This window comes from Siniperca chuatsi, linkage group LG5, assembly GCF_020085105.1.
Source record: "Siniperca chuatsi isolate FFG_IHB_CAS linkage group LG5, ASM2008510v1, whole genome shotgun sequence".
Classification (NCBI taxonomy): domain Eukaryota; kingdom Metazoa; phylum Chordata; class Actinopteri; order Centrarchiformes; family Sinipercidae; genus Siniperca; species Siniperca chuatsi.
The window spans coordinates 4,598,808-4,619,545 of record NC_058046.1 but is presented as its reverse complement, the minus strand read 5'-3'; the positions used below and the strand labels follow the sequence as shown (position 1 = coordinate 4,619,545).

The 20,738-nt window shown below is 38.9% G+C and overlaps 1 protein-coding gene across 4 annotated transcripts in view; it reads right to left on the bottom strand.

Moving 5' to 3' along the window:
- LOC122875723 (protein unc-13 homolog B-like) overlaps positions 1 to 20,738 on the bottom strand; it is a 177,741-nt gene that overhangs the window by 27,334 nt on the left and 129,669 nt on the right. For 3 of the 4 annotated variants that reach the window (XM_044195163.1, XM_044195162.1, XM_044195165.1), the window contains 13 exons: positions 16,336 to 16,404; positions 15,697 to 15,786; positions 14,527 to 14,667; positions 13,087 to 13,316; positions 11,939 to 12,024; positions 11,770 to 11,805; positions 11,008 to 11,049; positions 9,857 to 9,983; positions 9,389 to 9,485; positions 6,105 to 6,248; positions 2,143 to 2,220; positions 1,695 to 1,772; positions 93 to 113 (listed from right to left, as the gene is read on the bottom strand). In XM_044195163.1, the coding sequence (XP_044051098.1) occupies positions 93 to 113; positions 1,695 to 1,772; positions 2,143 to 2,220; positions 6,105 to 6,248; positions 9,389 to 9,485; positions 9,857 to 9,983; positions 11,008 to 11,049; positions 11,770 to 11,805; positions 11,939 to 12,024; positions 13,087 to 13,316; positions 14,527 to 14,667; positions 15,697 to 15,786; positions 16,336 to 16,404 (1,239 nt within the window). The remainder of the gene's footprint in view (positions 1 to 92; positions 114 to 1,694; positions 1,773 to 2,142; positions 2,221 to 6,104; positions 6,249 to 9,388; positions 9,486 to 9,856; positions 9,984 to 11,007; positions 11,050 to 11,769; positions 11,806 to 11,938; positions 12,025 to 13,086; positions 13,317 to 14,526; positions 14,668 to 15,696; positions 15,787 to 16,335; positions 16,405 to 20,738) is intronic. The other variant, XM_044195166.1, reaches the window with a different exon arrangement.

Sequence of the window (20,738 nt, the reverse complement as noted above, 5' to 3'; positions counted from 1 at the left end):
TTGCTTTAATGAACTTGTTTATTTTGGATGTTTGTGTTCCAGGAGCAACAGGGGTAAATGGGAGCGAGGGCAAAAAAGAAACCTAGACATACCCTCTCCTCCTCATCAGTTAGCTGGAGAGAGAAAGACACACAAACTCAATCTCATGTTACTTAAATTAACTTGCTGCCTATGTATGCACATGCACACACATGCAAGTTTCACTTTTTTTCTGAACACCTGCACCTTTCGCACCTTTGTCTGCAAACACATGACTAAAACAAGATATTATACTATATATATGTACATATATAGATACTATTATAGAACTGTCTCCACTATTAATATTCCAAAAATATATCAGCAAGGTTACTTTACATTCAAGCAAGACTAAGCAGGAACTTCTCATAAGGCTGTCACTAAAGATGTATTTATACTACAGATTTATTCCCACACAAAATACAATGTTTTCAACTGTAAGTTTTCCACATTGCGCATGAAAACCCTCTTCTTCTCCTTTTAAGTTTCATCCTTTTTTAAAGTTTTGAAACATGTCAACTAATTACAGGTTCAGCATGCATATAAAATTCAACTCTGCTGCTTCTCCTGGTAGCGACCGATGAACCCAAATACATATAAAATGGTTCCATTACAGTAATTAGGTCACACCTGGAGGACGGTGAGTTGACCCAAATAGGTCTGTCTATGTACTGGACTATACCAATACCAACAGGAAAAAAGGGTAGATGGGGAATTTTTGTGTGCAGGATGTGAATGTCTGTAACCTCACAAACAAATCAAATTCAAAAAACTAGATATCTGAAAATCCAGAAGCAGTTATTGGATTATCTGTGATTTTGAAAATGCCCACCTCTGGAAAAGACACCTCTGGCATGCGATCGGTGGGAAAACCTTTTTCATCTGTTTGCAACATTTTTCTGATTTAACAACATATTTTACTTCCAACTACACACAAGATCTGTTTCCTTTCAAAACAGTGACAACAGCAATGTAGAAAAACACAGATCATCAGTGCATTTTTCTCCATTAGACATATTGTTGAACTGTTGTCCTTTATGTTCACTATGTTTCCATTTAAAATAAATGTTTTTTCTTCTTAGCAGGGCCAAATATGTCCCTGATTAGTTTTCTTCTCTCTGGTGTAAATGTAACAACACTACACTGTGTTGCCACCGTTTGTGAGAATTCCTACAGACCACCATGGGTCTAATAAGACTGAGGCCAGTTCACAGTGGCAACAACGTTTGCCATACATGACAAGTTGCACAAGTGCACACTTGCCGTTTATGCTTGAAAACAGTTTGAACACAGTGAGCGAAGTTTTTCATTTTCAAAAACATGCTCCGGTCTGGAAAAAACTCACGAGTTACACTTTCCTGCTCTGTGCTATACCAGAGTTTGTCACACTTTTCCCACAAATTTGATTGGGAACGCAATTTTAAAACACCTTGTGAACACCTAAAGAATATTACAGAGAAAGCTGGCAGTTTTCAGTTGTGTACTTTAAAGACCCAAAACACTGCACGTTTTCATTTCAAGGTTTTGACCTTGAACCAGAGACAAAGACCTCATCAGTGAAATCAGTGAATGCAGGTTGAAATGAAAAGCTTCACAATCTCAGGTTTCCGTGGAAGATGATTAAAAACTACTGGTGCAGGACAAGTGTGTCTGTGTGTACATCTGTTAATACTCACCTGTTTTGCTCCCATCGACTCGAACATCTTCTCCAACAGGACCCTCATCTGCTGGATGTTGTTCATCAGCACACAGGGCTGGAGGAAGATAGATGAGGGAGACAACAGGTGCAAGACAAAACAAAATGAGGGAGACAGAAAGTCAATTAAAGAAGGAAACATCAAGAAAATCAAAGAAAGTAAAAATAAAAGAGCAAATGAATAAAAGTCAGGCAAGAAACATAGAAAAACAAAAGAAAAATGGGTTATGACAGGAAGATTAAAAAACCAAACAAAGAGAAAACAACAGAGATGGAAGTTAAAGAGTCAGAGAAGTGGGCAGCAGCAACTAAAATATTTATCCACTCCTCAGAGAGTGCACTAGCTTGGCGCTTGGTCTCTCTCCAAATCAAAGTTGAGCTCAGAGTGATGCGGTTTGGTAGCAGAGTGGTGACGCAGCAGTACTCACTATCTTTTCCTTCTCACAGTAGGAGGGGAAGCTCTTGGCCAGCAGGGCACAGTACTGCAGCAGCACTTTGGTGATCGTCTGGGGAAACAACATAGCACACACGTAGGGCATGATTACTCTGGGAACTTCTGTGGTGGTGAATCTCAACGCTGGTATTTACTCCTTTAGTTTGATTTGTTTGGTCAGGTGAGAACACTGCTGTTTGAACTCAGGTGGCATCAAATATTCACACTGTGACGACTGAAAATGTGTGTCTCTGTCATTTTTCTAAAAGAGCTGCAGGCAGTTTGTTAGAAGAGAAGATGTCAGAGCAAGTCTCAAGTCACATCTCAAGTCTTTTGGGGAACGTCCAAATCAAGTCTTAATATGCAAATTGCAATTGACCATTAAAATGACATTTCCTTTGTACGGCATGTCTGACTCTTGAGACTTGAATGATTTTGCTTTCAAGACTCAAATAATTCAAGCCTTGGGGGAGTCAAATCTCAAGTAAGTAGAGTCTCACATCAGCTCACTTTCACTTAGGTCCATGTTCCAGTTTCAAGTCTACAGCGCTGGATGCAAATCTAAGATAACTACCACAAAAGTGAAGGACCTATGGATATGAGGAGATGGACACTGATGTCTGATGACAGTTCCTTGTGGTTAGAAAACTAGCAGAACAAATCAAACATGACAGCTGGAGTTACAAGGGATGATTTGTTCATACTGGATTTGTTGGGAGTGACAGAGTGACTAGTTGATACCACTGTAATCCTGCCTGATTACAGAAAGCACCAAGCATTATGTGGTCATTGATTTGCCAACCTATCGTAGGTGTTATGTGCTAATTTCTGTTTTTGCAATGACCCTCCTGCCAATCAAAGACTGTAGGTGGCACTCAAGGGACATCTTTTTTCTTGGATCTCTCTTGATAAACAGTTTCTCTAGGCACTGAGCTCTCACATGCAACAAGCCAATTCTGTTTCTATCTATTTTAAACAAAGCACTGTTTTTCTTGCCAGGAGAATAAAACTCATAATATTTTTTCCACACTATGCAGCTCTCAAAACCATTCACTTCTTTACTTTTTACTCTATGTATCAAATTTGACTCTGTGTTGCCAGTTTAGTAGGCAAACATCTACCTTCACACAAATCGTACATAACAACAATTCATACATCACATGAGTAAGGTGTGTGGTACTGTATTAATCAGGCAGACCAGCATTTCTAGCATTAGTTAGTTAAACTCTGAAATGAACAAAATGATTGAGCTTTGTGACTTTGGATACTGTACAATCTCATAGACAGCTATTATCTTGGGCTTTTCCCACATAACATCACACAGGTTTACCCAGAATGATGCGAAAAGCAAAAAAACCCAGCAACTGGAGATCCTGTAGACAAGAATAGCTAGTAGATCAGAGGGGTCGATCAGACACTGCAAAGTTTTCCCCTCTGTCTTGGGATTTTAAAGGTATCCTGTGGAGTTTTTGACCACTGGCAGCACTGTAGAGCAGTTACCTCATCTTTTACATGAGGATACACATTAATGCCACAGACATAGGCGTTGTTAAGCTAACATTTTTAGGACCTTTAGGACCTCACTTCAGGAAATACTGTATATCATCAGTTGCTAACGAGACCTGCATGTCAAATCAGATGATGTGTTCACCTCAAAAAGGTAGGGACTATATGACGTCCCTCTTTATAAATTTGCAGTAATGTGCTGTGCAAGGAAGGAGTGCACTAACAGGGCAGGTTTCAAAACATTCCAAGGGAAAGTATTTGAAAATGCTTAATAAGGTAGGAAATCCATCTGACGCGTTTGTTAAGCTTTAAGGATGCACACAATGCCTTTTGGTGAGAAATCATGAATGTCATGTTTGTTTACAATAAAAACTCCACATGGTACTTTTAAATAATTCAGTGAGTTAATTTATTGGTTGTGATGGTAACTTGGCGACGGGAAATAACAAAAAACTGTGCATGTAACCTCACAGCTTCGCTGTGAGAGGTTTCCCTTCTTTCTGCTGAGTCAGCCAGATGGCCCTCTTACACTAATGCATTAAACATGTGGCCTGAAAGCTGCCTGCATTACTTAGTATGGTTTCCTCTCGTTGTTTGACTCTGTCTCTCCTTTTCTGCAGCTCTCTCTTTCACTGTCATCTATAACTATAACTGTGCTGGTCTGGAGGCAAAAGAGAAAGGTAAAAATGATAAGAGAGGGAAAGAATAAGGAACTGGAGGGTGACAAAGAGGCAAAAAAGAAAGAAACTGGACAAGATATGGAAAGAAGATAAAAAAAGGCAGATATAGATGGATGGATGAATATCTGAAGACAAAGAAAAGACAAGATGGAGAGTTCATAGAGGAACGAGATGGCAAGATGGTAGGAGTGTAGATGAAAAACAAAGTAAAGCTAAGACAGGGAGGAGATGAAAAGGTAGAGAGAGAGAGAGAGCTTACCATGAGTGGAGTGGCAAATGAAAAGGGAGTCAAGGGTTGGGGACAGAGATGGATAGCTCAGAGTGATGGCTTACATTAGCCATTCTTTATTTAATGAGTCCCATATTGATCGAGCCATCACACACCACACACACCCACACATAGAAATATACGTGTACATATTTCTTCTGCAGAGAAAGGTTTGTTAGATTTAATGGCTATGCCTAAAAGCAACTGCCTTAAATTAAATTTGAAGAAAAAAATAGAATATCAAAGGTTCAATAACAAAACACTACACTGCACACATTTTGCAAACAAATACAAAAGATGCACAAAAGATTCAAGAGTCAAATAAAGAAGAGTTGTGTAAGAAAAGCTCTTGAGATGACGCACGATTTAAAGCTGCACCAGGAAGCATTTTTGATGTAACTCATCTGTGCCTCAGTGATGAACGGGAGTAACGAAAAACACTTCATCCCCTCTTATTAAGCAACCACATATTTATTTTATTAATTTTGGGTATGATCATAGACTCTCTTTGTTTGCAGGAAGTGATGAATTGTAACATATTGTTTCCTTCACACAACCAACTTCTTGAAAACCTTCCCTCTTATTATCTTAAAAAGTTTAAAGAAGCTTTACTGAATTTCTCTGTGCCATGAAGTTCTGGAAGGATGTCTATGTACTGAAATCCTCAGAACTTGGAACCTGTGGACAAACTACATCGCCGGGAAGAGTTTACATTCATACTTTACACCAAAGAAATAGTACCAATAAAAACTGTCTGTAGTGTGTTCTGAGTCTAGGCTGCAACTAATGATTATTTTCATTCTCTCTCAACCTGCAGATTATTTCCTTGATTAATTGACAGATAGATAGATAGATACATAGATACTTTATTTATCCCTGGGGAGAAATTCTCAAAATGATTAATCCTTTGTTGTAAAAAACCCATTACAATCCTTTGTGATACCAAGTTGATGTCTTCAAATTGCTTTTTTTAGATTGACCAACAGTCAAAAACCAAAATATATTCAATTTTCTATAACGTATAACAAGACAAAGCAGCAAATTTGAGAAGTTGGAATATTTTTGCTTGAAACATTACATAAATAATCAATCGACTAATTGTTTTAGCTCTAGCTCTGTGGATTCCATATAACTGGGGCACTGTTTCCATTCATCTCCACTGAAACATACATCTGCAGACATGGCCAAATAAAACCAAAACTATCTGCATGGCTAATTTAGCTTGTCTTTCTTTTATACATACCACTGGAGGCAAGGGAAGAGAATATATAGTTTTTGTAAATTACCTGACCTATTAACGGTACTTTTTTGAAAGAGAGGAGAGCTTTTTTATGTGCTTATAATGTATATGAGTGACATGGTGTCTGCTTCATGTTTGGCTAGCAGCCTGCATGTGCAGAAAAAAAACAGTGAATGAACAAACAAACCCACATCCACACAGATCTCAGAGAGATATAAGAACAGAAACTGATGTAAACATGGTTCTTGTGTTACAAATCTCACCTTGGCGAAGCGTCGGTTATAATGGCCCACCACAACGGGGTCAGGGCAGTCCAGCTTCTTGATGATCTCAAAGCTCTGGTTGAGCTGAGTGAAGATGTCCACCACCGAGCTGGAGAACAGAGCGTGCTCAGATGTCTGCTGGAACTGCAGGTGGAGGGAGGAGAACACAAATTTCAGACCACTGGTGCTCTCTTCTTTAATCAAAACAACAAAGACTCTCTCCATCTTCACTCTACTCTTTTCAAGAAGTACTGTTCCTCATGAGTTCTGCTGTTGTATCCTGTGGTCTGTCTCTCTCACTCTTAGAAACCTAAATGGATCCGTAACTGGTTCTTTAAGATCCAAAGGGGGCTGATGAGCACTTAACAGTTGCTCAGTAATCTCTAATGGACTCCTTGTAAACTCCCATAAGTTAAAAGAGGTGTGCCATCAGGCTACTTAAGAGAATAAAGAGATAGAGAATTTGTATGGTGAGTAAAATAATATTTGCTTAGAGTATTCTCTGATAGCCAATATACAGAAACATCATTCCTGCATTTTTTTGGCATTTAAGAAATGAAGCTAAGCCTGTGAGCTAGTTTAGGCAGCCAACTCGAGTGGCATACTCACATGACATATTCCTCTCATTGCAACATTTATCCAGAGCACCCTTTCAGTGTTTAGTACTTAATCCGTCAGTGCTTTGCTCACTCTTTTGCTGCCACATCGCTCACCTGAAAGCTATGCTGGCACCGCTGCTGCTGTTGTTCATATATAATTCCAAAAGCCCCACCTCCACCCCAGCATCCACCTGTAGGCTCTGAGTCTAGCGTCCCTCCCCACTCCTGAGCTTGGTGCTTCCTTGTGGGGAGTGACGAGGTCAGAGCCTAGACACTAAATGTCAGCGTTGTACATATTAAACATTTACATATTGATCTATTCCATGAGAGTTTGCTTACTTAACAAATAATGGCTGAAAGAAGAGCAAACCTTGATTTTTCTGAACCATTCTTCTTAGGCTGTTTTCTAATTGCGATTGTTGGTTTGAGTTTGATTGTCCTCGTCACTCTTAGGCTGCATTCAGACCCACTTTAGTACTGCATGAAAAAATCCAGTCCTTTCATTCATTTAAATGAGGCCAAGCGGGGGTGCCAATGTGGAGGGCTCTGGCAATATAACCTTTGCTTAATCGCCCTCTGCGTTGGCAACGCGACGCCATCTGGCAAGGTGCACTGCGTTTGCAAACACACATTCCTGGTAGATTACTAACGTAAAAGTCACATTTATACCATTTACCTCATGATCAATGTGAGTAAATATAAAATGATTGTTGCTGTGATAACTTTCCAGAGCAGTAAAATCCTTCCTCATAATATTAATGTCATAATGTCTTGGTGTCTGATAAGCCAAAGCCATATGAGCAACCATCTGTACTGGCCACAAAGAAAATAAAAAACAAGCATCCCTCCTCCCACACCCTCCATGAGGAAAAAACTGTGTGCAATGAAGTTTGTACGGCACTGCTGGTCTGAAAGCGCCCGTAGTGATGAGAGAACCAGAACAGCTTGTGTGCCCCGTGTACAGTAAAAAGCAGGACTTCTCTAATGACCAATAAAAACATTTTGAGTGCTTCAAAATTATACTTTTAACAAAGTGTTCAGTTCCAGCCCTGACCCACAAGGCTTTTCTGCAGACTAAACTCTACTCTCAAAAAACTCACAGAGCAACAACAGAGTTCCCTGAAGATAAAGTGCAGCTTTGGGACCAACAGGAGGTCGAGAGACACACATTCTGTTAATCTGGGACTGGCTGGCCAAAAGCAGAACTCTGCTACACCTGAATGAATTGAAGCATCCTTCAGAGTCTGTGAACAAAAGGTCACGAGACCGAAGCTGTCTTTCTGTTGTGGGTGTCAGTATTGTACAAAGCTATCATTTTTACTGCATAGTTTTTCTACTGCTGTTGCACTTTGGCTCCTTTCCTACAATACGATCAACAACTCCATAAAAATATGGTTTCCCTGTGCAACAAATGGTTAGGAAGCTGCTGTTGCATGATACTAGATTTGGTTCTGCTGAATAACTAAGTAAGTTTCATGTAAAAATAAACCAGTTGTATCAGTTTTTCATTACAAGCAGGAATTGTATGAGATGTTTACATTTGAACCTTTCAGCAGTATTAATTAGTAGCAGTGAAATTGCTTTTATGTGATCATTTATTAGTATTTTTCAAGCATCTTGAGTCTTTTCCATTTTTAGGACATGAGTCACCTTCCATTACTTCTCATATCCCTTCTCCAATTTCCTCCTTGTTGTGAGCACTGTGACTCGAATTGCAGTTCTTCAGTGTTTGCAAGTGGAAATATATCTAATGTATTACATTTATGCAAGATTTGTATTGTAATACACCAGTCATACTGGCTTAGATCACAAACGTGTAAATATCTTGTCTCCACTAATTGAGTAGCCTGCAAATTGTTCCTGTTTGCCTAAATTAAATTCTGGCTATTTCTCTGTCCACGGCAGATAAGAAATTCAAACGTCAGAGTGAAATGCTAAATTTTTTTTCCAACAGGGAGGCTGTTGATGCTTCAGTAAAAAGAGATCATTGGTAAAATTGGTAAACAAAAGCATGCTTTATACAGTTACTGACATCCTGTTGAAGTGTATAACACTCAAACAGTGCCAAACAGTGTGATTTCTTTAATACACATGGACACATACACATGGCTTTACTGAGAGGATATAATTTGTACGAAAGTTCATTATATTTCATTATATTATTCATTATATTATCTCTGATGTCCATCACTAATAAATGTCCATAAAGCCGCTTAGAAACCATAGAAAAATAGACGCTCCATATAACTCCAGAACGTGCCTGAGAATCATCACGTTTTTAAGTTTTCTCCAGTATCAAAGTAATCCAGTGATAGTCACAACTTGGCACACAAGTAAACAGTCGACTTTTGTAAACAGGCACAAAAGTAACAGCTGTGATGTGTTGCCTAGTAACAGCAAGACGCCGAACATTGCAACAAGATAAAAGATCAAGATCAGTGCTGCAGGACGAAAAAGCACAACATCTCACAGTTTAGGCACTTAATAATTTGTTAAACTCCAGTCTGTGCTATTTTAAATAGGGAAAATAAGGACTGATAAAATCCTGGATTTTTAAAGTAAACAAAAAACATATCTGAGCCCTAAATAATGATGGATAGAAACATACTGAGCTGAAAACCTTCGGCTCACAGAATAGTTTTTTCCTATCACAAGGCCCTCCACATTCTCGCTTCTTTGACTCACCCCTTCTCTCTTGTCTCTCTCCAGCGCCCCATGCATGAACTCCATCGACACCTCCTCGTTCTCAGCCAGCCAGGCCAGGACAAACTGGAGAAACCACCTGGAACAATAACAACACACAGACAAAACTCTGTCATTAACCTCTTCGTTGAACCATAAAGTTGATAAATGAAACATGAGAAAATCTACTGGATGTGACTCTTTTTAGTCGACTGAAATGAGTGTTGCTTTGACCAAGAGTAAACAAAATGTTTTGTTGTTTGGTTCTAAAGCTTGATTCAGAAATATCTTTTAAATCCCTTTTTCAAAATGTATTTTTTTCCTTTTATTAATTCTGGGAAGTGTGTCTATCATTGTGTATGCAACAACAGGCACAATCTCAATGGAAAGGCAGAATTGATGAATCAAGATGAGCTCCCTTTTGTTTGTGAGTGAGATAATGAGTGAGAAAAGTGTGTGTGTGTGTCTTACGCAGGGTATTCAGGCACAACGTCTGTAAAGGCGGGCAGGTCCTTGACATACTCGTTGTAAAGCCACTTGACCTTGAAGTGCAGGTTCATGTAGTCAGCAGTCTTACAGAGCCTATGCTTCTCGTGTTCTGTAAAAAACGACAACCACACACACAGAAAAACACACACAAACACACAAAAATAAACACACGGCAGATTCATTTATTGAGGTGTGCTGGAGCAGTTTACAGGTTTACAGTGAAATTTTGTTGGCATGTTCGTTTGTACCCATGAATCTTTCACATTTTACATGAAAGGTAGTGAGTTGATAATCAGAAAGAGTAGTTAGTACAATCCTGAGCAACATATCTATATCTATTCACATGCCCCTTCTGCAGACAAAGAAACAGATCAGATCACATCCTGTCGGTCATTTCCTAAGTTTTCAACTTTCCAAGTCATCCAACTCTGATCAGAGATACCTCAGATACTGAAATGCATCATTCCTCCAGTTTTAACTCATTTCTAGGTAGCATTACATAAGATATCAAGGGTAACAGATGGATGGACCAATAAAGAAATGGACAGAGAGATATCTATTATTAGTCTGTCCCCTTAAATTCATTGTGGGGAACAACAATATAAAAAAAGGATCCTTGTACTTGCCAGAGAGTCAGACAAATAAGACACTCCTGCAGTAAAGTAACACAGCGACTTGTCTGGGCCAGTTTAAAAAATGTGGCAAGATTCTTCACTGCAAGTTTCATCAAAATCCAATCAGTGTTCTTTGTGTCGCATGAACCAACCAACGAACAAATGAATGGAGGAATGAGAGCAAGGAGGCCAATCCTGGAGGCCAAGTCTGATTTCATTTTGGGCTCCAATTATGGGATGACTCCAAGATTACAAACAGCAGCAGTAAGTCGAAGAGTCAGTGCCACAGTGCACTGAGGTACTAGTTTTATCAAAATATTTCTGTAGTTATAAAATGTCATATACAGTATATATATAGTTTCAGTGTGCCTACAGATGGAGAACTATTATGTTTGGCGATCACCCCCCCTCTCATTGTCTGATCCACGTTGTCAATATAAAAATGGTCCACGGTGCAAAAAAGGTTGGGAATCTCTGCTATAGATGTAATTACAAATACACACTCATACACAGTCTTACCAGTGTAGAAGTCAACTTTGCGGATGCAAAATGTGGTGGGAGCTGAGATGGCAGCAGAATTACAAACCAAACCAACGAGAGTTCAGAGAAAACAGAGAAATAAGTTTGATAAAGCAATGACTGAGATGAGAATGGTTTCAGAGATGGAAAAAATAATGTCAGAACATAATACTAGGGGAGCTGGAAGGTAGACTAGACAGGGAAAACAGTCTAGACATGGCTCTCCTAAAGGACTTTTCTCAAATTTGTGATTTGAACTCAGAAAGCATCTGAGGGCTGACTCAGCTAGAAAATTCTAGTCTAATCTAAATGAATTCTACTAACTAACTAATGTTAAAGCTGAGTTTCGCAGGCATCAGAGTGCTAAACAATGTTTCAGTTTCTACAAATCTAATTAAGATACAGTCAAAAGCCAGAATATTGAGTAGCTAAGCAGGTTTCAAAAGAGACAATGGGACTCTCAGCGTGTCAAAGTAGTCTAAAGATGATGGCTCACTAACTTGAAACAGCTGTTGGTGCATTTATCTTGAAAGTACCTGTTATATCTGACCATGGCTCACAGGACCTGGACTCACAGTGACTATAACAGTATTTACTTTTTTGGACCGTTTTTCCAGGTTGGTTCAGATGATGTTCGTTAGCTATGACTCTCTGACTCGACTTTGTGATGTTGCATAGACAAACAATACAGCAGCGGCCCCTCTACTGACTCTTCTGACTGTATCTTGTCATCAGCTACATTATGTTTGTCTATAATCTCACCATTGTTCCAGCGATAGTTGTCAATTTTGTGCAAAACTGAAAGAGACGATGGAAGAAAAGAAGAAATAGAGGTGATGGAGTGAAGAAAAGAAGGTGTGAATGTAGAGGCAAGATAGTCTGAGCTGTTACTCTTTCTCTTACACACACACACACACACACAGAGTCTTACCCTCCAGGGCATATTTCATGTCCTGAGCGAACAACATCCACATGACCTCAGCGCTGACTTTACCCACATTGAGTTCCTGAGGAAACCTGAAAGGGAGGAAGAAGTCAGAGTTCAGGACAAGACAGTAAAACAGTAAAAGTATTAGTTGTATATGTGCAATATGTGTAATGTGCAAGACGTGTAATTTGTGGTTGTGATTTGCTACAGTATGTGCTGCTTTGTTTTTTATATGTTGTTGTTTTTCATTATCACTACTGTGGGGGCAGCCAGCTCTATATGTGCAGCACATGAGTCCAAGAAAAATGTCCCACTGGGGACAATAAAGTATATCGTATTGTATCATACTCTGCTAGTGTGTATGTCTGTATGTTAATATTCTGCTTGATATTCAGTTTAATAACTGATGCTTTGTGTGTGTATGATCAGAAGTACGACAACATGTAAACACATGAACTGAGCGTCCTTAAGCAAGTTGGATATATACACAAACATGCAATCAAGCAAAAGACACAAACACACACACACAGTAGCTTGAGCTTTTCTCAGATCTCTACAGCATGAAAACAAATTGATGTTAATATTTTTTAAGCCAATATTTTAACAGCTCACTGTGTTTACAGCAGTAACATCATTAAAGCGAAACAACTTACAGCAACGACTTTAAAAAACATGAAACTAGCAATCTTTTTTTGTCCAAAAAAACCCATTAAATAACATGTTTTAAAGTTGAAAAAACGGCAAAAATTTCAAATATTTTAGATTCAATTTTGAATTATCCAAAAGACCACTGCCCACATACTTTTTTATGTACAAATAATTAAAAAAAATGAATATAAATGAAACTTTTGATAAATTTCAATCTTTGAATACTTTTACAGCATTCACTAAAGAAGGTCAAAGCCAACCAAACATTTCAATATGATGCTGCTTGTATGTGTCAATAGGAAGCTGCTGAGAACAATTTTTCTCAATCAGTGTGTGTGATTTACAGTAAATTCAACATGGTGTGAACAATGTTTTTAAAAAAAATAGAATGGCTACATGTCATTTCACTAATAAAACTATGACATAATAGAAATGAACACACATTTTCACTGATCTCAGAACTACAATATGCCAAATAAAACAGAACAAAAGTTAGTACTGACTGGTTAATGATGGGTGTGTACGAGTTCTTGTCCTCCTCAATGATGGAGACGATGAGCGTGATGAGTTTAGGCCAAAAGTCCAGATTCTGGATGCTCGGGCCCTGCTCCTCCTGCTGGTTCTCTTCTTTCTTCTCCTCTTCCTCTTCCTCCTCCTCATCTTCCTCTTCATCGTCATCCTCCTCCTCTCCTTCCGCTTTTTCCTTCTTCTTCTTTTTCTTCTCTGGCTGAGGCTGCAAGAGGGAAAAAGACAGAAGATGAAAAGATGTAAGAATTTAGTTTGTTAATACACCTATGAGAAGTTGAATCCAAAACCAGATGTCCAGCAGGCTGTTATGAAATTAGTGGCAGCACAGAACAAAAACAAGTTGCAATTTCAGTGAATGATCTGCACTGAATAATTTACAACAATAATTACAATATTATTCCTCCACTATACTGAGACAATTTATTTTCAAATATTCTGGCTCCATGTTTATGTGACAAGATTCTGCACACTCCATAAAGTTGAAAAGGAGACTTTTCTTGATTAACATGCAAAGTATTGTTAATTTATACTGAACACAGACTGATTTAATGAGTTTAGACACATTGAGACATGAATCTTTCTGGGCACAGTTAAAAATATTCAGTGTTCTGGAGATAATTCTTCGGCTGATGGAGACTCGTGTTAATTAGTGCACCAATTAAGGCGAAGCCAGCATGTGCTGTTTGTACTGAGATTAATATGAGCAACTGGAGGAGGTTAATCAAAAAGTGAGATTCACATCCTGTTTTTGCTTGATTTATATACTCTAAAATGGACTTTGTCAAAGAACCACTCCAGGACCCTGAAAGTGTTTTGTTTTATTAATAGAATATCCAACAATGCATCTTAAATATTGCCATGTTAATGCTCTAACTGCGAGCATGCTAACATTAGCATACTATTTATGTGTTTATACATACATACATACAGTATATGGTATGAATATGTTGCCACTGGCCCTAAAACTTCCAGTAGACCCGTTGCTCAAGCTTTAATACTAAATGGTGGAGGTGACTTTGTGTAACATTGCCTTGGATTGCTGAAGTTGACAATAATTGCAATATTCAAAATACCATTACTGAGGCAGGATCAGCTATGGTTCTCACACTGAGAACATCAAAACAGTGACAAAACATAACTTCAGGTTTCCAACGACCATGATCTGTTTCACCCTGTAGAATGGTTGGTGGTATGGTATGGTGAGAGTGTCACAACAACGACCAAAGTGTCCTTGACTATCACTATCAGGCTTTTCTGTAGTGGTCTCTGACCTCAACATTCCTGTGGTATGTAGCAATTAAAAGGTAAATTGTCAAATGGGAATCAACAAGTATTACATTATAATTTATTTCAGGCCCATTTCTCCGGAGCATCAACTGTAGAAGCTCAAAACATGTTGATGCTTAGCAACTCACTGGTTGGACGGCGGACTGGAACTGGCGGTTGAAGAGCTCCAGACAGTTGTTGAAGATGTACTCGTAGGTGGAGTTCAGGCAGGCCTTGACGCAGTCCCGCACCACGTTGGCAGCTCTGGGAGGACTCTGCAGCTCCAAGACCTGCACAAGACCGGACAGTGGAGTGGGAAGACAAGTCAGATATAACTTAACAGAAACACACAGACATTTATGCATTCATAAGCCATATTGTGGGTAAATATAAACATTATCGTATCATTGTGGTCAGGTAATCTAGAATATAAACTCTTTGGACAATAAGCAAGAAGTTGTGATTTTTAAAGCCTGAAGGTTATAAAATTTGTCTCAACAATCAGAGAACCAGGAAAAGTCAAAACACAGAAAAAACAAAAAAAAATCCTCAAAGATGAAGTTATATGGTTTTCATATGATATGAACAATATATAAATAATGGGTCATTACAAATAAATCAATGGAAATAATATAAACAGAAATAATTGGACAAATTAAGGCCAAAGGTGAGATTCAAAGCCTTATTTTTGCTTCATTCCAAACTGGAATAGAAAACAAATATGCATGCATGGATACATGAAAACATTAACACACACACACACACACACACACACACACACACACACACACACACACAGAGATCCACGACCTTTCCTCTGTCCTCCAGTGTGGAATCAATCTTCCCATAACAGACCTGAACTCGACAGCGCAAGCTCACTGAGAGACATTAGTCAGAGGCTGCAATCAATCCTGCAAAACTGCAGCTCAACTCTGTGAGTGTGTTTGCTCTTGTGTTTCTACCCTTATGAAAGTCTTCACAAGGACCAAAATCTACAAATAAATCTGCCAATTTTGGACATTTTGTAGTGACAGTTGAGTGGAGACTTCAGGTTATGTAAAAAAAGAGTTTAGAGTATGACTAGCTTTGCTATGATTATCTTTCTATTGGATATTGTCTCAATAAATGTGCCCTTATTCTAAAGTAAATATAAAGGTTTTGGCCTGTTTTGAAACCAAAAATAACATCTGTTTTCAACATAAAAACACACAGTTTAAGAAAGCCAGGTTTTCTGTAGTGAAATCAGTCAAGCAGTGTTGCATGTATCTGATGTTTGGTTTCATGATCTGTTGATTATTGAGTTGATATTTTGTTTCTACCTTCATCCTGAAGAACGTGATGCTGGTGAGAAGATCCACTGTTGACTTGAGGTCATTGAGGCGAGCCTTGCTGCTGGCAGGGAAGTTGTTCTGCAGACAAACACACACACACACACACACACACACACACACACACACACACACACACACACACACACACACACACACACACACACACACACACACACACACTTAACACACTTTGTTTCTTTGGATAGAAAGTTTATCTTCCTTTCACGGTGGTTGTTTGCCTTTTTAATGTTCATTATATCGAGCTCCCAGTTTACTCAGCTTTTAATTTATCACTGCATAACTACAAGCAAACAGTCACAATGAATGTGATAAGACAGAGGCACATCATCCTGACAAAACTATATGAAAAACTTGCTGTGACCCCAGAATAAACTCAAGTGATGGACATCTGAGTGGCTGAGAAGAGATTTTTAACATCAAGAGCATATTGGAGCAAATAAAGAAGCCAATTGACAGCAGAAGGTGGTATTCTGATTTCTACCTATCCACCACGTCCTTTTTTTGTAAATGAATGGTGACAAACTTACATGTCACTGGGATGGACTGAGGCTATAGATCTGTATGTGGTGAAGAAAAGAACAACAGCAGTTCAAAGCAGAGACTCACTCTGTACATGGAGAGGTCGATGCGCAGGGAGTTGTGCAGCTGATCCAGGAGCTTCACAAAACGATCTCTCTGTTGGAAAGGGAAAAGAGAGATTTTGCTCAGATTCTTGCACTTGTTGAGACAGTGGGGAAGACACAGACATGAGCAATTTGCAGCCTGTGTGTGTTTGAATGTGTCTGGGTGTCTGTCTCAGTCTGAATATGTTTGCAGTCTAGCACCATTAGAGAAGAAAATGGAGGACTGAACTGCTGCAGAGAAAAAGAAATGTTTTGTCTGAGAAATACAGTATATCAAAACGGAGACATAATTCTTCTGCACATCTCTGAAATATAAGACCATTAGAGCTGCATGAGTATAAGCAGTTTATGACCCTTGCTGATGATGAAACGCTTCATTTTGTGTTAAAGGAACACAGAAACACTGTAGGACTGGCAGTTCACTTTGGTACATGCTGCCACAAGGCAACACAGGCAGATGAAATATAATCTTCGTTAACCTACACTGAACTTTAACGACAGCACACATGGAATGTGAATGACATGACTGTATTTGTAAAATCAGCATACCACTACATGACAGGATACACAAGATATATTGTGAGTTTTAATCCTCTTTAACAATAGCCATTCAACAACTATTTATGAAGACCCTGTAAGGTCCAAACAAGATGGTGTTTCAAACCAGTACTATGCCTTAATAAATTAGGCTTTCTTTCTTTAATATTTAAACCTTTTTCCTTGTTCTGCCTGAAAAAGCTCTTTTTCAGTTTTTTTGTCTGTTTTGACCACTAGTAGTACGATTGTTTGTATCGCGCATGAGGATGCAAGTTCAACCATGCAAGCCTGCGTGGGGCGCGATTCACATCCTGCCGTCAGTTCCACTTATTGAAACTTGGTGGTGGTAACACGCCTAGAAACATAGCAATGCGCTAACAAAGGCAGTGAAGAAGACTGCTAGCAAGAAAACATGGATGTTAACAATGCACAACTAAAAATATTATTAAAAATCGGCTTTGCAAATGTTTTGAGTTAAGAAATGCACTCAACAAGTTTGTTAGACCTGAACAATACACACAAGATGCTTTGGTTTTTTTTGTATCCAGGAAACTCTGCCATGCTCATAGTAGATGTGATGTAAAAGACAAAAGGCAATTTCACATAATGCTGAACACAACTTTTGATCATGAGTTCAGTATTAACATGTCAGATGACATTGTTGACTGTCTTTAGTCTTCTTTATTAAGAGAACACAATGAACCCTCTCAGCCCACAGTTTGTTTGGCTGCGCTATAAATAACAAATACAAATACACCAATTGTTCTTCTGTTGCATTTCTGACTGGGTAGCTGCCCCCAGTGTCGATACGTGTATAATTTCGAACAGAACTGTGTGACTTGTATTACAGTATTTAAATGCAGTAACCACAGGCGTTGCCAAAACAACCAGGACTGAAATCTTAAGAATGAAACCTTTTATGTTCACTTTTCACACTTCTTTATATTATATTCATATAACAGATGCTTTTGTACGGTGACTTGCACACTCACATGCAGGGCTGGCTCACTGGGAGCAATTTGGGTGCAGTGTCTTGCTTAAAGACATGGAGACACATGGACAGGAGGAGCTGGGGATTGAACAACCCTATGATCAATGGCCAACCAGCTCTACCTCCTGAGCTACAGCCAGTAGTGGTATCCCCATTGTTTATCTTTTAATTTATCCACTACTTTCCTTCATATGTTTTGGCAACACAAATGTATTTAAATGTCATGCCAAGAAAGCAAACAGAAACTGAGAGAGAGAGAGAGAGAGAGTGAGAGAGAGTACTCTGGCGTAGTGGGAGTCACGACATGGCTGATAAACTAACGAGATAAAATGAGTTTTGTCTGACAGAGAGAACGAGGGGGAGGAAGAAAGAGAAGCTGGGATTCTAGCCTCACTGGAAATTGGCAAAAGTCATTCACTAGTTTGCAAGAAGTTGCACTAGAAACACATTTATCTAATAGGTAAAAACATAGGTGAATCCCAAATTGGTGCAATGTGATTGTATAACAGTTGAAAAGTTTCTTTGGAAATATGTCATACCTCAATCTTTCACTTCCTTGGAAAAGTAGCAGTCGTGGTTGCATAGCAATTAGTTTGTGCATTGTTAGTATATTGAAAAGGGTTTCCCTTTGCTTTTATCTTTGGATGAACGTATAAACAATGGCCAACACTAACTGGCACTTAGGACCAATAAAAAATTGCCAAATTCTAATAAACTCTTAAAAGAGTCTTTCAACTCTTGTTTTGTTTGTGTCTATCTGTGCATCCCATGGTGGCAGGAACAATGCAATCAGTTACTATTTATGGAAGAGAAAGCAGAGAAACAGTGTGTTATAGCTATGTGAGTTAAGAAAACAAGGAGACAAGCTTGGTTTTGGATAAGAGAAAATAAGGAGAAAAAAAAGAGAGCGAGGGAGACATCCCCTAACACTGTCTTGCACAATTACATGATTTGTTGACAATAGGAAAAATATATAATATCACCAGCCTTATCTTTAAACCTAACCCTTAAACTTTAACCTCAACTCTAAAACCAAGTCTGTACCTTAACCTTTCTAAGTGAGTGCCAGACAAAATGTCCTCACTTTCCAAAGCTGTCCTCACGTTCAATGTTCAAACCCAGGAAAACACACACACACACACACACACACACACACACACACACACACACACACACACACACACACACACACACACACACGTGACCTAAAAAGCCAGAGACAGGGATAACAGATCAGCTTTGACCTTTAAAATATAACAAATTGTCACATTGTCCTTCCCTAAAGCAAGGCCTTCCTCGTCCTCACACACACACACACACACACACACACACACACACACACAGTAGTGGCAATAATTGTAATTGGCTCCATTCTCCTTGTTACCTGCTCCCCACACGCTGAGGGGCAGGTTACTCCCTTCAGGTCTACTGCAGTGATTCTCATCCCGGGGTGCATGAACATCCCTGTCCTCTGCTGCTGTGACACAATTTATGTGATCATAAAACATTTGGCATATGTTTCAATTCATCAGATGCGTGATAAATGTCTTTTTTAAACTGGGAATAATTAATATTACTGCCTAAAGTCGTCACCTCACAATTAAGTTAAGTAGCCTGAAGGGGAAAATGAAAATGATCATTTGGAGCTGAACTTCACTGTTTTTGCATTAAATTCTGCAATCAGGTACATTATTCTTAGAGAAAACTCACCATTGAATAAACCTTCTGTACCTTTTTTTTGTATTTGAGGCTTTTTTAACTACATTATAAATTTTAGAAAATAAAATGTCACCCGGTTGTATTTTAATGTTTTTCTGACTGTTCGGATAAATTGGCCAACATATAATCCACAAAAAAGGCAGGTAGCTTTGGAATTGAAACACTTTTCCAGCACAAATCTCTTGCCTGTGACTGCGCCTTTTTCCACTCAGGTGCAGTCACATTCAAGGCAATTCATGAAAGTACAAAATGGCCACAGACAAGAAAGATAAATAGGCACCCCTGATCAAGGTGTCACTTTAAAAGAGCTAAATCAAGTTTTGGTATTATTACAAAAAATCATGGACACTATGTGACTCCCACTACGCCAGAGTACTCAAAAACATTTTACACTCTACATGAACCTCAATGACCTTATTAAATTAATCCATGACCTGCTCTGCTGCAAAATCTTCAGTACACTTTCAATAATTAACTTTTGAAGATCAGGCATTGGTCACAACCATGGAGCATTTAAGAGAGCTTTTGCTGCTGCTCTGATTTTTTTCAGATATTGCTGAAACAACTAGCTTGAGAAAAGTTAAGCAACTAGACATTCACAGCAGCTTCACCAATACTGCTTGTGGCTGACAACCAGGGAGCTCTCAGGTGTGAATGTGTTTAACAGCTAAAGGGCAATGCCAAAAAGGAGCGCACTGTATACACATGCTCAGAAACCATTCCCTGGGAAAGTAATTTATGGTAAAAACAACCAAAAAGAATCCAGTGAATAATGTTTGTTCCCACTGGCAAAATGTACTGTTGCATCAACAGCTTCCCGCCAAAGAAACAGGGGAGGTGTGAGATGTTGGCATGTCTGTAGTCTCCTTGCTCTTGCACACACATACACACACACACACACACACACAGAGACACAAACAGTCTGCAGGCATACAAACACACCTGTACAACATAACAGGGGAATGTCACTAAAACTGTCAGCTGATGACATGATTTCAGAGATGAATTATGAAGAGCAGAGGCCAGGGAGAACAGAGGAGAGGGAGTGAGAAGACAGAGCCAGAAGACGGAGGGAAGGAAAGGCTGAAGTGAAGTTTTACAAATTAGGAAATCACCTTATTACCTTGGCACCAGGTACA